General features: G+C 54.9%; 1 protein-coding gene across 1 annotated transcript in view; it reads left to right on the top strand.

Annotated features, from left to right (window-relative positions):
• The window catches only part of BMP1 (bone morphogenetic protein 1), a 65,480-nt gene extending 51,106 nt beyond the window's left edge, over positions 1 to 14,374 (top strand). Inside the window, exons 12-20 of the mRNA XM_019491565.2 lie at positions 2,991 to 3,186; positions 3,474 to 3,599; positions 3,818 to 3,978; positions 4,395 to 4,575; positions 11,653 to 11,778; positions 11,973 to 12,100; positions 12,507 to 12,720; positions 12,966 to 13,216; positions 13,685 to 14,374. Of these exons, the coding sequence (XP_019347110.2) occupies positions 2,991 to 3,186; positions 3,474 to 3,599; positions 3,818 to 3,978; positions 4,395 to 4,575; positions 11,653 to 11,778; positions 11,973 to 12,100; positions 12,507 to 12,720; positions 12,966 to 13,216; positions 13,685 to 13,819 (1,518 nt within the window). The 3' untranslated portion in view covers positions 13,820 to 14,374. The remainder of the gene's footprint in view (positions 1 to 2,990; positions 3,187 to 3,473; positions 3,600 to 3,817; positions 3,979 to 4,394; positions 4,576 to 11,652; positions 11,779 to 11,972; positions 12,101 to 12,506; positions 12,721 to 12,965; positions 13,217 to 13,684) is intronic.
• The last annotated feature ends 1,453 nt before the right edge of the window (positions 14,375 to 15,827 follow it).

The raw sequence follows: 15,827 nt of genomic DNA on the forward strand, positions 1-15,827 counted from the left end.
TGGTGCCCGGGGGAACAGAGCCTCACCTATTTTCCGCTGGTTCCCCTGGTGAGTTTATAGATGGCCAACAGATCCCCTCTCAGTCTTCTTTTGTGGAGGCTGAATAGGTTCAGGCCCTTTAGTCTCTCTTCGTAGGGCCTGGCCTGCTGCCCCCTGACTATGCGAGTGACCCTCCTCTGAACCCTCTCAATGCTGGCCACATCCCTCCTGAAGTGCGGCACCCAGAACTGGACGCAGTACTCCAACTGCAGCCCGACCAACGCCACATAGAGGGGAAGGATCACTTCCCTGGACCTGCTCGTGATGCATCTGTAGATGCACGACAAGATGCGGTTAGCCTTACTGACTGCTTCCTCGCATTGGCGGCTCGTGTTCATCCTGGAGTCAACAATGACTCCAAGATCCCTATCAGCCACTGTGTTGTCAAGAAGGGTGTTCCCTGGCCTATAGGTATGTTGCAGGTTCCTTCTCCCTAGATGCAGTACCTTGCACTTGTCTGCGTTAAATTCCATCCTATTCTCATCCGCCCACCTCTGTAACCTGTCTAGATCTAGCTGGATCCTGTCCCTCCCCTCCAGCGTGCCCACCTTGCCCCACATCTTTGTGTCATCAGCGAATTTGGAGAGCGTGCTTTCCACGCCCACCTCCAAGTCACTGATAAAGATGTTGAATAGCACAGGCCTGAGGACTGAGCCCTGTGGAACGCCACTGCCCACATCCCTCCAGTTCTGCAGTCACATCAGCCAACTCCCTCAGCACCCACAGATACATCCCATCCAGCCCCATGGATTTGTATACCTCCAGCTTTTCTAAATAGTCCCAAATCTGTTCTTTCACCAATGTGGCTGCTGACCTCCTCCCCAAACGGTGCAGCCCAGTGCAGTAGTTCGGGAGCTGACCTTGCTTGTGAAGACTAAGGTAAAAAAGGCATAGAGCACTTTAGCCTTTTCCTCATCCTTGTCACTAGGTTGCCTCCCCCACTCAGTAAGGGACCCACACTTTACCTTCCTCTTGTTGCTGACATACTTGTTGAAACCCTTCTTGTTACCCTTCACATCCCTTGCTAGCTGCAACTCCAACTGCACTTTGGCTTTCCTGACTTCATCCCTGCATGCCCAAGCAGTGCTCTTATCCTCCTCCCTAGTCATTTGACCAAGCTTCCACTTCTTGTAAGCTTCCTTTTTGTGTTTAAGCTCACTGAAGAGGTCTCTGCTAAGCCAAGCTTGTCGCTTGCCACATTTGCTAGTCTTCCTGCCTATCACGATGGTTTGTTCTTGTACCCTCAGTAAGATTTCTTTAAAATACAGCCAGCTCTCCTGGACACCTTTTCTGCTCAGACTGGCTTCCCAGGGGATCCTGCCCATCAGGTCCGTGAGTGAATTGAAGTTTGCTGTTCTGAAGTCCAGGGTCCTTATTCTGCTGCTCTCTTTTCTCCCATTTGTCAGGATCCTAAGCTCAATCATTTCATGGTCACTGCTCCCCGAATTGCCATCCGCTTCTACATCCCCCACCAATTCACCCGTTTGTGAGCCGCAGGCCAAGAAGACCTTGTCCCCTAGTTGGTCTGTCCAACACTTGAACCAGGAAGTTTTCCCCAACTACTTAAAAACTTCTTAGATTGCCTATGCACTGCTGTATTGCCCTCCCAGCAGATGTCAGGGTGATTGAAGTCCCCCATGAGAGCCAGGGCCTGTGATTGGGAAATTTCCGCTAGTTGTTTGAAAAAAGCCTTATCACAACTTCCTCTTGGTCTGGTGGTCTATACCAGACACCCACTACAACATCACCCTTGTTGCTCTCCCCTCCGACCCTAATTCAGAGACTTTCAACAAGCCTATTTCCAGTTTCATACTGGAGCTCTGAGCAGTCATACAACTCTTTTACATACAGCACAACTCCTCCTCTTCTTCTCTCCTGCCTGTTCTTCTTGTACAGTTTACACCCTTCTATGATCATGCACCAGTGCCTGGTTGAAACATTTCTCAATCCTGCAGGGACATGAGGTCAACCCATGCATTTCTATACCAGGTTGTCTCCCCTGGTGTCCAGGGAGTTGCAGCCAGGCACCAGGTCCACCCCTATTCATTCCTATGGGAGACTGACCTGATGTTCAGCAAGCATTTTTTCCATGTCCTGCACAGACACCAGGCCAACCCCGATTTAATCTTGGTGTTTCCAAATTCCATGCACAGCAGACTTACCCCAAAATGGGTTTTGGAAAGCACATGGCAGGGCTTCAGCTCCTCATAAGGCACGATGGGGACAGCACAGCATCTGGAAGCATTTTTCATCAGCAGTTCAGATTTTTCTGCAAAATGCTTTGCTTCAGCTGATCCAGCATCTCTGCCTATCTTCCCATGTGCAGCTCAGGCACAGAGGCCGGAGTGCTTGTGACTGCAGGGGAGAGCAAGGAGTAGGGCAGGTGCATCACCCCAGATTCATGTACTGCTTGTTCTTAGCTGCTTTGTGTGGGCTTGGTGCTGCTCTCAGGCTTGGCCGAGTCAGGAGGGCAGTGCATGTCCTGTGCTCCACCTGTCCCCTTTGTAGCTGTAGGGACATCACACCCTCCATGTGCATCATCTGTGTTCTCAACAATGCAGGCAGGGCAGTATCTGGGGACACACAATTTTCTCAGTTTGCACCTGGACAGAGCGTGTAGCATACCTCCCTTGGGACAGTTCCTTGATCCTGTTCCCAGGCCTGCTGCTGACCTGCTCGTTGACCTGCGGCCTGCCCCTCCCAGCCTCAATGCCTCTGTTTCCTCAAGCATACAGTGCAGTTGATGGCATTGTCCCTGCCTCATGAAGCTGCTGCTGTGTCACCTGGGGAAACTGGATGTAAAAAGCTCTAGCTGCAAAAAGAAGCCATGGCTATGCATCAGGCTGATCCAGTGCAGCGGTGTATGGGCATGAACCTAAGACCAGGGCCTCTGGGGTGGTTCTTGAGATCACCTTAGCTAACTGCTGTCCGGCTTGCTGCCCCCTGCCCAGATCGAGCGACATGACAACTGTGCCTACGACTACCTGGAGATAAGGGACGGCCCCTCTGAGTCGAGCAAGGAGCTTGGCAGGTACTGCGGCTACGACAAGCCCGACGACATCAAGACCACTTCCAACAAGGTCTGGATGAAGTTTGTCTCGGACGGCTCCATCAACAAGGCTGGCTTCTCTGTCACCTTCTTCAAAGGTACTGCAGAAGGCAGTGTCTCTGGGGACCTGGGGAACAAAGGGGCCTTTCAGTGGGAGCTTCCTTGGAAACCCACTGCCCTAGGGTTTTCCCTGCTACTGGGCAGTGACTCCTCTGGTTTCTTACTCCTTGGGGAAGTGGTCCCCAAGCCCTACCTGGCTTCCCCCCCCATGTGGGATCCAAGTGTGATGCTCCCTGCCTGCTGGCCAGTGCTTCGGGTCCCTAGCAGCCCTGCCCCTGGCCCCCACCAAAGCCTCCTGCTTTGGTCTGCTTTTCTCCCTCCCCAGAGGCAGACGAATGCTCGCGTTCTGACAACGGCGGGTGTGAGCAGCGCTGCGTGAACACGCTGGGCAGCTACAAGTGTGCCTGTGACCCCGGCTATGAACTGGCTGCAGACAAGCGCCGCTGTGAGGGTGAGTGTGATGGAGCTGGGGATGAGTGCTGGGGGTGCTGTAACCCATGCATTAGCCTGGGAGCTGAGGTGGCACTTCCTTCCCTGTCCCTGGGCTCTGCCACCTGCACCTGGTAGTACATGGCCCCCAGCAGCCAGTGTCCCATGCAGTACCCTGCACTGAGGATGGCAGGTTGGAGAAGGGAAACCCTGGCTAACACCATGCTTTCTTCCTTGCAGCTGCCTGTGGAGGGTTCCTCACCAAGCTCAATGGCTCCATCACCAGCCCTGGCTGGCCAAAGGAGTACCCGCCCAACAAGAACTGCATCTGGCAGCTGGTGGCCCCAACCCAGTACCGCATCTCGTTGAAGTTCGACTTCTTTGAGACAGAAGGCAACGATGTGAGTCCCCATCCCCACCTCCTGTGCTGGTCTTGGCAGGGCCATGCCCTTGCTCTCTGCATCCTGGCTATGCAGCAGGTGCCACTTGGCCCTGGGGAGTGGAGAATAGCTTTGCTAGGGGAGGCCTGTTGCATGCTGGTGCTGCGTTTGGAAAGCACCAGAGATCCCAATGGGTGATGGAGCTGTTGGAGGGAGCCAGGGGCACCTCTGCACCCAGAGGTCAGTAGCAGGGGTGCAAAGCCCCTACACTGCACCTGTCCCTGCCTGCATGAGGACTCTGCACTGTCACCTGCTCCAGTGCACAACAGACCTGCCATCAGTGGGCCCTGGGCTCAGTGCAGCTGAGCTGCTTACCCCCCATGGCCCATGTCCTCCCACCCTGCTCCAGCACATCTCCTGGCTCTGTTCCCTGGCAGGTGTGCAAGTACGACTTTGTGGAGGTGCGCAGCGGGCTGACGGCCGACTCCAAGCTGCACGGGAAGTTCTGCGGGGCTGAGAAGCCAGATGTCATCACCTCCCAGTACAACAACATGCGCATCGAGTTCAAGTCCGACAACACCGTCTCCAAGAAGGGCTTCAAAGCCCACTTCTTCTCAGGTAGAGCCGCCGGCTGGCAGCATGAGTGCCCTCGGCGCCTCCTGTCCCTCCAACACCATCTCTAACCCCTTCTAGCCTCTTCCCCGCACCTAGAGCCTGCAGTCCCTAGGCTCTTCTGCTGGAGGGCACTGCACACTGCTCCCTCGCCACCCTGGCTCTGATCCAGCTGAGAGCAGATAGGCACAGGCTCAGGTGGTGTCCCTGGTGCTGGTCCTGCTGCCCCCCGGCTGCACTGGCAGAGCGTTGGCTCAAGATCCCAGCCAGCATAAAGTCCCCTGCTTAGGGACATAGGTTCTGAACCAGCAAAGGCCCCTGGACAAGCATCTCCCTGTGATGGACAGAGGCTCCATCCCACAGGGGTTCGTGCCTTGGTGTCACTGCACACCATACCATGTGCAGGCCACCTTGTGCTCATGCCCTGGTGTAAATCTGGAGGAAACCAGCTGATGGACTGGCTCTAATTTTACACCAGCACAATGGAAGTGGTAATCCACCCCTCAAGTGCTTGCTGCTGTCTCTATCCCGTAGACTGCAGCTAAGCAGCTCCCGACTCTGCAAGCTGGGAGGTGATTGCAAGCTGGAGGGGTGACTCCTCCTGATGGGAAAAGACTGGTCTGGGGTCATATAAGCACTGAGTGTCCAGTCAGCTGTAGCTGCAGGCAGAGCTTCGTAAATTGTAAGGACAGGGGAGAGCAGCATTCTCCTTGCTGTTTAAGGAACAGGGCTCTGCAAGGTCAGCAGAGATTGCAGGGTCTCAGCACCACTGCAGATCAGGCCTCATATGCCCACATGCTTGCATTGGCATCTGCTATTATTATTGCTGACTGATTAGGAGGAGCAGCAGTAGGAGCATGGAGGAAACTCCTCTTGGGGCCAAGCTCCCATGCACTGGGTGCTGTACAAATATAAGATGAGGTCCCTGCCCCAAAGAGCTGGCAGTGTAAAGTGATGAGCAGTGCTCCCTCCTACCCCCAAGGGTCCCTGGAGCTCCCTCCCTCCTAGGCACTGCATCCTCTAGCGTGGTTCTCTTGTAACCGCCTCAAGGGCTCTGCCTGCCCTGCACTCTCTGCTCCTCCCCTTGTGCTATGGGTGCCTCCGCACCGTGCCTCTTCCACTCTGCCTGGCCCCGCGGTGCATCCCACTCTCCAGCTTGGCTTGGATGATGCCACCTTCTGCTCCATGGCCGCCCTGCACGCCCCTCCAACTGCTGTGCTTAGGGACATGGCAAAGTCCCAGTTCTCCTCCTCCGCTTGACAGCAGCCCTGCTCTTCCTCTGCTTGCTGGGGCCTGCACTCACCTAGACGGAGCTAAAAATTTCCCTTCCTCTCCTAGAGGTGTAACAGCACGGTGGCATGGAAAGGTGGTCCAGCCTTTTGCCTTGGGTGTGCAGTGTCATGGGCATCCAGGGGGGCGCCGCCTGTAGCAGTGGGGCTGCTCAGGCTGTGAGGTTAGCTGTGGCATAGGGTTGGTGTCTGGGTAGGATTTGTCCTGTAGTCCCCTCCCGCTGCTGCTGAGGGGAAGGATCTCGTCTGGCTGTCCCACCTTGACGCCTCTGGGGCCTTTCCATTCAAGCAGACAGAAAACGTTGGGATGGACTCAGTGAAAACCATTACCTGCTTATTGCCTGTGTGTTGTGCGTCTCTGCCTCTCCCCTGTGCCCATGCGCCCGATGCTGTGTGCGCCTTTTGGAAACCCTTTTGTCCAGCCTATTTCGAAAGAAGTACTTATTGGCAACTTCTGCAGCTGATGTGCATCTGTGCTCCACACGCCTGGGCCAAGGAGACTGATTCATACCAGCCTAGAAGCCCAGTCAGGACAGGGTTTCTGTGAAGGGCTGGTCTGAAAGCATGTGGGGAGCTGCACAGTGCATGCTTAAGCTCTGTCCAAGCACACAGACTTGCAGCACGTTTAACGTGAAGCTGGGTGGGGACGGGTTTAAGCATACACCTCAGGGCTTTCCTGCATTGTGGCCTGAGAAAGAAGAGCAAGGGCAGCAAACTCTGAGAGGCCTGATGGTTTCTGCCTGGCCTGGACAACTCTCTTCATGGGCCATCTGGCCCTCCCAGCTGAGAGAGTTGCCTCCATCTCTCAACGGGCATCCTGCACCCCAGTGCTGCTGCACAGGGCTATCCCAAGAGCCCCCCAGGCTTCTGGTAGCTCCAACAAAATGCCTGTCACTTATGGGTTTCTGCCCCCAGCTGGAATGAACCAAGAACCAGTGGCAGCCCACTTCTGGCACAGTACTTTTGCTTCATCTTTTTAAATAAAAACAAGGCAAGTAAGGGTACCTGGCCTGGCCCTGCCCTCAGGAACTGCTGCCAGCCCACACAGAGCCACCTTGGATAAGCCTCCAGCCCAGCAGCCTGCAGCATCCCAGAGGCACCCAGGTAAGTCTCTCTCCCCCACCCCCTCCTTTGCCAAAGGCCCTGGTGGTATTTTCCTTCACCCCCTGAGGTTAGTCTTGTTGCATGAAACCCCCAGCCCCTACAGAGTTAACAGGATTGTGGATGTTGGCTTTGGTAGAGTCAGGATCTCACCCATTATCATTAATGGGGGTGCAGCTGAAGTATCAGATCCTTGTTAGGGTCCTTCTCAGCCTCCTGGCATGTCTGGTCTTTGCTGTCCACCCCTGTTGTGGAAGAGCAGCATCCTCAGCCCCAAAGGTGAGCCCAGACCCATGGCAGCTACTCAGCACCCTCTTTTGCCAGCCACAGCAGCTTGTGAATCGCAGGTGGCTTCCCAGTGAGGCTTCACATCATCCCGTTGCTTTACTCCTTGAATTGAGAATTACTAAGGGGGCTACAAGAGTATCCCTTCTCTCTGTCTCTACTCAGGTTGCTGCAGTTCCCAGTTGGCAGGAAGAATCTGGAGGTCACAGGACAGACCTGGATCACCCCATGCACCCTGGTGCCTTCTCTTTCTGCTAATCATCCAGTGCGGCCCTGGTCAGCTCCCAGACATTTGCTTTGTCGGGTTACTTTCTTCTCTAAATTTGTCCGTATTCCCTCAGGCTCCTGTTCCATAACCCATTCACACTCTGCCTTCAGACTAGAAACAAATGTATTCCCCTGGCATCCTGCCTGCCCCACAAGAAAACCCTTCCACCTCTGAGCCTGGAGCTTGCCTCATGGGCTGCTTCAGGAGAAGGGGGACCATCGAGACGGCAGGAGATGGAGTGTCTTGGGAGCCCCCCAAGGAAGAGCTGTTTGGGAGGAGAACTGGCTTCGCAGGTGGACATGGATGCATGCATTCAGCAAGAGCCTCTGCAGTGATGAAACGGCTGCTCTGCAGCTTGTCAAGCAAGCACAGAGGGAACCTTTTCCTCTGAAAGCCCCAGTCTGTAGCCCTGTAGCAGGATCCCCATCCTCTGGACTTGGTCACAGAAGGCTTGCTCAGGTGAGTCCCCCTTTTAACATCCATTCCACTCTGCAGAATTGCTGATATTTAGGAGCCGGCAGTGGGGTGTCTTGGGGCTTGGTGACCTTTGCGGCTCGTCACTCCTATTGTGCAGTGCCTTATCTGCCTAGAGGTGGCTGCATTACTACCACAGGTGGCCCTGATTTAAGAAAGTTTAACTGTGAGCTTCTTGTGTGCTATTGAAGTCAGGGCAGGTTGAGTGTAGGCCTTGCAATGAAGGTGTGTTCTTGGGTCAGCTCCACAAGTGCACATACAGGCAGATCTGAAAGTGCTGGCAGTGTGTGTTTGGGGCCTAATCCTTTATGATAGCTCTGGCCACATCTGGGAAGCAGAGTGGAGCTTGTGGTTTGTGTGGTCCTGGGCTGGGACTGTAAGACATCACTGCCATGTATTTCCCACACTGCAGGTGATGGAATAAACAGTTGCTGAAGATGACATTTCTGTAGGCTCTTTTCCTATACAAATTCTCTCTCTTTTGTCTCCCCAGCCCAGGTGCCCTCTGCTTCCTTCAAAAAGAGGGCTTGCTGCATATGCTCTCTCTTGCAATAACTATGTCAGAGCCCCAGCTTCAACTGAAACTCCTCTGCCCTGCTCTGCTCACTGCCCAACCAGTTAAAACCCACCCTCTAGTCACGGACTGGCCTTCCCAAGCACCTCCTTACCAGTCTGCAGGCTGTAGGCTCAGAGCTAACCTGTCTGGCTGCATACACCAGTGGAAGAGCAGGACAATGGGAAACACCTTCCATTACCCGGAAGCACAGAGGGTTGTAATCATCCCTCCTGCACCTGTCCTTGACAGCAGACAGGCTTGCAAGCATGGCTTGAACATGCAACGCACTGAACAGGAGCCCATGCAGGTCTGAATGCAGTCACCTCAATGCAGCTCTTGGGAAAGGTCTCACACACAGATGCATCACTTCGCAGGGGCAGCAAGCGCACTCACGGCACAGCCATGGGACTCGTCTGGTCATTTGTGCAACAGTAAGTGTCGGAGGGTCTAGCCAAAATCAGGGCCCCGTACAGCACACACAGAGTAAGGGGCTTACTGTGCCCCAAGGGGCTCTGGGTCTAAGTAGACTGAGGAAAGACTGTCAAGCTCCTGTTCTGCAGGTGGGCAAAGCAAGACACAGAGCAGTGATATGACAGGCCCCAGGGCCGCTGGTGAGTCTCTGGGTTGTGCTGGAAGTCCATCCCAGCCCTCCTGACTTCCTGCAATGACGAGACCAGCCTTTTGGTTAATTAGGAGCCAGTTCCCAAACTGGCACTGCTGACTAGGGGTGTGGGCTATGTACATGCTAATTGCTCAGCTACCTGGCAGTGTGCATGGCCTTGTATGGGACTAAAGAGATTGACAGGCCCAGCAAGCTTATTGTGTGAACAGGCAGAGCACACAGGAGCTTATCAAGAGAGCTGGGATCATGACTTGCTTACAGCTCTCTTTGGCTTTGCAATCAGCCCATCTTCAGTGGAGATCTCCAAGGGTTCAGCTGTCTTACAGTAGAAGCTGAGGCCACAGTCTTGTTATACTGACTGCTGCAGAGGCCCGTAGGGAGACCTGCTCCTGCATAGGGATCCCTGTCTCTAATAGATGAGGCAAAGATAGAAGAGAGCAAGTGCAAGGTCCTGCAGCCAGCCAGGCGCAAGCTGGAATAGAGCTCAGCTCCTCTGACTCCCAGTACGGTGCCCACCCATGAGCCCTCCCTGCTTCTGGGCCTGTCCTGCAGCCCAGGTACTCACCTGTAAAAGTCACCTTGCTTCCTTGCCTGGAAGCACATGGGGAATCCTCAATAACCAGCCATCCAACACCACAAGAAGACATCACTTTGCTCAGGCTCAGCCCTTCTCAGTGGCAAGTCCTCCCAGTACCAGTTGCCTCCAGGGTCCAGCAGTGCAGAGGTAAGTAGGGAAAGCACCCTTCACCCACCCAGCCGGCCTCCTCCACATAGCATCCCAGCCAGGGCCCACAAAGCCTCAACAACTATCCCTCAAATATTGTCTTCCAAAGTCTCCTCCAAATTTGGGCTCTCCAGACCGCAGGCAGCTCTCCTTCCTTCCCTCGCACCTGGCCTTTCCCCAAAGATGCCCCCACCACCTTCAGCAATCATTTGGCATTAGCATTGGCTTTCACAGGTGAAACCTACTCAAGACTGTATTTGACCCATAGCTTGAGAGAGACGGTTTGCTCCCAGTGCTCTCTTCTCTCTCCATCTTCCCTAGAGTCTGCCGGGGCACTTCTGCCTCCCTGCATCCTCCTCTATGCAGAGCTAGCACTGTGTTAGGCCAGTGGGTGTATGACCACAAGGGAAAGGAGGCTGTGCTTCTGCCCTAGGAGGGGTTTGAGGTTTGGGCTAAGCGCGTGCCTTGTAGGGCCATCCGTCACTTCACACTAGTGCTGTAGGTTGCTGTACGAAGCCCCAGGAGCAGCCCTGCAGGGTGGAACTCAAAGCCATGGCCTCTGGTAGATGTTGACACCTCTCCTTCGTGCTATGCCTCTCCTGTCGTTTGGCAGCGGTCGCTGGGTGTTCATCTGTGCCTGTGCTTCCCCTTCCGTCCGCCTCTCTGTGATGTGTGCTGTTGAGTATGGCCTTCTCTCTGCATGCCCCGCCACCCTGGAGTTTGCTTCTGTTCCTTGGTCTCCACCTCCCCTTCTGGGCACAGCGATGTGGATGCATTTTCATTTTCTTTCTCTCTCTCCTCTTCCTTCTGTCTCTCTCATTCCAGAAAAGAAGCAGCAGCAGCATCCGTCGAAAGGGCGCCTGCCTGTCTCAAAACCACGTGGGCAGAAAAGACCTCGAGCCCCTTACTGAAGCCGGCTAAGCCCTCTCTTGTTTCTCAGGAACACCACTGCCCCTCCAATGGGTCCGGGCCCCTCCTTTCATGGGAGCGGGACCCTCAGTCCTTCAGTTCTGTCTCCAGCTTGGAGCTGCACCACCCAGGAAGCACGATGGGCTCCTGAATTCCTTGCCTGACAGAACTGGTTGTCGGCCTTTTTATTTTTATTTTTTTAACCCTCTCCCTGCCCTGCCCTCTGCCAATTGTTTTTAGACATTCCTCTGGTTTATCATTGGCCAGCTGACCTTGTCTCCAATTTTTTTTTATTGTGTCTGTGACATTTCCTGTTGATAAGTAAAGAGGGACCCTGTGTCCTGCTCTTTCTTGCACCTTTTGTTGTCCTTGTGTCTGTTTTCTACCTTCCCACCTGTACAGTAAGCAGGTAATGGTTGTGTCCTCCGTGTGTGCGTGTGTGTGTGTGTGTGCGCGTGCGCGCGTGCGCGCACATGCATATATATCTATATCTATATATAGATATAGATATATATAACCTGAGCTGGTTCAGGAGCTCTGAGTAGCAGAAAAACCCAAGCTGGTGTTAGTGGCTGGGGAGTAGGATGTGGACACTGCTCCTATCATTTATCTCACTGGAAAGACATTTGTGCCAGAGCTGGGGTGGCAGGGAGTTGGGTCCTGTTGAGTGATTTCCACCCCAGTGCAGAAGGGTGCTAGGGACCCACTGAGCTGTGAACCGTAACGGCATGCAGTTTTGTGCGGGGGCCTCCTTGCTAGGGGCAGCTCATGCACAGCAACGTGGTCACGTTCCCCAACCCCTCGGGGCCAGTCCTGCCCTGCTGACCCCCCAGGCCTCTCTCTGCTTTTCCACAGACAAAGATGAGTGCTCCAAGGACAACGGTGGGTGCCAGCATGAGTGCCTCAATACCTTCGGTACCTACATGTGCCAGTGCCGCAGTGGCTTTGTGTTGCATGACAACAAGCATGACTGCAAGGAAGGTAGGTCTGGCCCACAGGGAAGAGTCCATTCCCCCACACCTATGTGGCTTTGCAGGGCTCCACAGATCTTGCTCCAGGTTGGTGAGAGGTGCCAGGGCAAAGCAGCAGAGCTGGCCCTTGTGTCTGGTCTGGGGAGGACAGGGAAGGGCCCCCCACCTTTGACAGAGCTGACCCTTGGGATCCTCTCCTTGCAGCTGGCTGTGACCACAAAGTGACCTCCATCTCAGGCACCATCACCAGCCCCAACTGGCCCGACAAGTACCCGACCAAGAAGGAGTGCACGTGGGCACTGACAACCACCGCTGGACACCGCATCCAGCTGGTAATGTGTGCTGCCATGGAAGAAGCCACCTGCCATATCATGACCCCTCCCACCCCCATACTCCGGTGACGGCTGCAGTGACCTTGACTGCCCACTCTGCTCCAAGCATGTAGCCTCCATGGTGGACTCTTAATCCCTAGCACACTGGGGCCAGTTTTGCAGTAAAAGCCTCGGGGGAAGTTCGCGGCTCTCCCAGCTCTGAGAGTAGCCAAATGAGCTTAGGGTTGGTTGCTGACATGGTGGCACTCGGTCACCCACACGTAGCCTAACACAGGCCCTGCCAGCCTGGCTGGAGGTGTGCTGCCTGGGGGGGCTCCCATGGCCTGCTCCCCAGGCTTAGGGAAACATCAGTGCTCTGCCACTGACTATGGATAGAGATTAATTTCCTTCTCTCTTCCCTTCACAGACCTTCTCAGAGCTGGACATTGAGAGTCACCAGGAGTGCACTTATGACCACCTGGAGGCTTACAATGGGAAAGACGCCAAGGCCCCCATCCTCGGCAGGTTCTGCGGGGCAAAGAAACCAGAGCCCATCCTGTCCACCAGCAACAAGATGTTCCTCAAGTTCTTCTCCGATAACTCCGTCCAGAGGAAGGGCTTTCAGGCCAGCCACACAACAGGTGCCTGGGCATTTGCTTAGCATGGGCTCTGCTCTTTGGGCAGCAGGGCTTGTAACATGCAGGGAGGGTTCTGGTACCATCGGGTCAGATGCAAGGCTCTGTTCAAGGAAGCAAGGGGCTGTTTTGCTCCTGATACTTTCAGGGAAATGGTTCTTGCTGCCCCTGAACCCAGGCTTTACATGATGCCCTCTTTGTGCCCCCCCCCACCCTCACCCTCTGCCGTGTGTGTGTGTTCTCACTTTAAGTGTGTGGGGGCCAGATGCGAGCGGAGGTGAAAACCAAGGACCTGTACTCGCACGCACAGTTTGGAGACAACAACTATCCAAGCGGCACAGACTGCGAGTGGGTGATCATGGCGGAGGAGGGCTATGGGGTGGAGCTCATCTTCCAGACCTTTGAGATAGAGGAGGAGGCGGACTGCGGCTATGACTACATGGAGCTCTTCGACGGCTACGACGGCTCAGCCCCGCGCCTGGGCCGCTACTGTGGCTCTGGGGTAAGCTCCCACTCTGGGCACCCTCCCCACGGGGCAGCGTGAGCTGTAAGATAACAGCGTTGGGTGCCCAGGTTAAGAGCCTGTGAGTAGCCCACGGGAATTCAGAGTGGATGAGAGGGAAAGGGGTGAGGCAGCCCTGGGCTGGGAAGGAAGTTGGGGAGTTTGGGGCAGGGCATTTCCACTCAGCCAAAGCAGCCTCCTGAATGAAGCCACCTTTCTGAGCCACCCAGTCTCTGCCCTGCTTCCACTTTGCTCTGCTGGGGTAGCAGCAGACTTCTGGCCTATCCCACCTTGGAAGATCAGCGCCCTTTGTAAGGCAGCTGAGCCCAGGCCCTACCCAGACACTCCAGGGAACCCCATGGGCTTTCTCCCTTGCATGCTTATACAGTCACCCCCTAGCTCTCTGGGTCTCCAAAGTGGAAACCTTTTGCCCTGACCAGCCCTTCCTGCTCTGTTGCCTCCTGCCAGCCCCCCGAAGTGGTCTATTCGGCGGGAGACTCTGTGATGATCAAGTTCCACTCGGACGACACCATCAACAAGAAGGGCTTCCACCTGCGGTACACCAGCACCAAATTCCAGGACACACTGCATACACGGAAATGACAACCCCATGCCACGAGGAGCCCCGGCACCCCCGACACCGGAGACACGGTCCTCTCTGGAGTTGAACAAATGCATGCGGGGGGCAGGAGCAGACTGGATGGAGGAACACACAGGAAACCTCAGCACTCAGACACACGCCGAGGCCTGGCTGGGAGGCACAGCCAGTTCCTCGCATGGACGCTGTCAGGTCGGACCTGGGGGGGGCTCTTTCTTTAAACATCCGTTCTGGTGCCTCTTCAGCCTTTGGAAGCTGGGCACCAGCCAGGCCAGGAGTGAACATCCTCCTTAACCACTTTGCCACCCCTGATTTCTGAATTGATTCCACCCCCAGCCCCTACCTGCCTCTCCCTGCCCCACTCTCTGCCTCCCCAGAGGTGCTGCTTAGTGCAAGAAAGTCCAGCATGTCTGGCAGACCTTGTCTTATATGAAGGCAACCAGGCCAGTCTCAGCTGAGCTCTCTGAATGTACAGGCCCGAGCCCGTGAGGAGCCCGCCGCCCACACCCTGAAGGTGCTCTTTCTCTCTTGTAATGCCGTAATAAATACTCTCTCTTGTACTTGTCTGGAGGCAGCTGCAAGCCTCTCTCCCTCTTCATGGCTTGGGATTTGTTGTGTGTTATGATGGCTTCTCCCAGCAGGATGTACCTGATCAGGTTTGAGGGGTTTTGCATCTCCAAAACGTTTGGCTCGCTCTTTTTGATCATCCGATTTCAAGTAACGGTGTCGCCTGCTCCTGTCCTGGTGACAGAGCTGGAGACGCCCAGGGCAGCTGGCAGAGAGGACCGGGCCCTGCTCACAGAATCTGGGTGTAATAATTGGGAACTGTGATGACCCAAACCCCCTGAGGCTTCCCTGGTGCATGCCTGCTCTCCCCTTGTAAAGTTGCTGGGGTCCTCCGTCTCCTGGCCCCTGCACTGTCACTGGCAGGTGCTGTCAGCTGTGCCTGGCAGAGTATCCTCTGTCAGTGAGACCCCCATGTCTCATCTCCCTGTGGCCATGCCTCCTTTCCAGTGGCTTCCTGCCCTGCCTCCTTCATAGTCCTTGAGCATCATCTAGATGCACCCAGCTGTGATCCCTTTTCCCGCAGAAAAAGATCCAGGAGTCTTCTTGTCTGCCCCTCCTCTGACATTGCTGGAAATCTCTAGTCATTCAAACTGAGGCAAAGGGTTTGCCCCCATAGATTGGAAATAAGAGGAGGAGAAAAGACCTTGCATATTTGGGATCAGATTCGATTTGGCATGCCTCTGCTTAAACCTGAGCCTGGGCTTCAAGTCTTCGTTGAACAGGACTAGGCCTGGGGCAGCACTTGGGAAGGCTTCCCGTTGCTCTTTGGAAACCCAGCTGGTCCACGAAGTATATGTCTTAGTGCTCTGATGAATCAAGGCCCAGGGGAGAAGAGGACAGGCTCTCTGAATCATCTCTAGTAACTACCTTTTCCCTAAATGGGATGGCAGGCGAATCCTCCATGGCAATGAAACCCCTGGAGGCCTGCTTTTGGGGAATTGAGCATTTGTTGTCTATGAGAAGGAGTCTCAAGCCCTGGCCCTTTGGCAGGAAGCAGACAGCCTGGAAACAGAGGTACCAATCTCTAGGTCAAATGTGTGCTTGGAAAAAGGCCGAACCCGTGGACAGACCCTCAGCCCAGGCAGTCTATGGAGACCAGCTCTGTCCTATGCTTTGTGGCGGGTACCTGGGAAGAAAAGCCGAGCCCTGGAAGCGTTCCTGACCCTCCTCCTGCCTGCCCAGCAACATCTAGGAGCACAGGCTGCAGCTGCACGTGACCACCCTGCAGCTAGCCTTGCCTCTGTCTACCTGCCTGTCTTGTCCACTGCTTTACAAGCTGCTTCATAAGGGCTTCTGCTGCAGCTGGAGTTGGAGCTGGTCTGGGCAGTTCTTGTTAAAATGGCCTTTGGTGGTGCATCAGTATCAGGATGCTTTGCAGGCACAGAGCTCTCTTCTCTTTCAAAGGGTGTCTCAACCCTCTGTTGAGAAACTCTCCCGGGCCTGAGA

Source organism: Alligator mississippiensis, chromosome 7, assembly GCF_030867095.1.
Source record: "Alligator mississippiensis isolate rAllMis1 chromosome 7, rAllMis1, whole genome shotgun sequence".
Taxonomy (NCBI): Eukaryota; Metazoa; Chordata; order Crocodylia; family Alligatoridae; genus Alligator; species Alligator mississippiensis.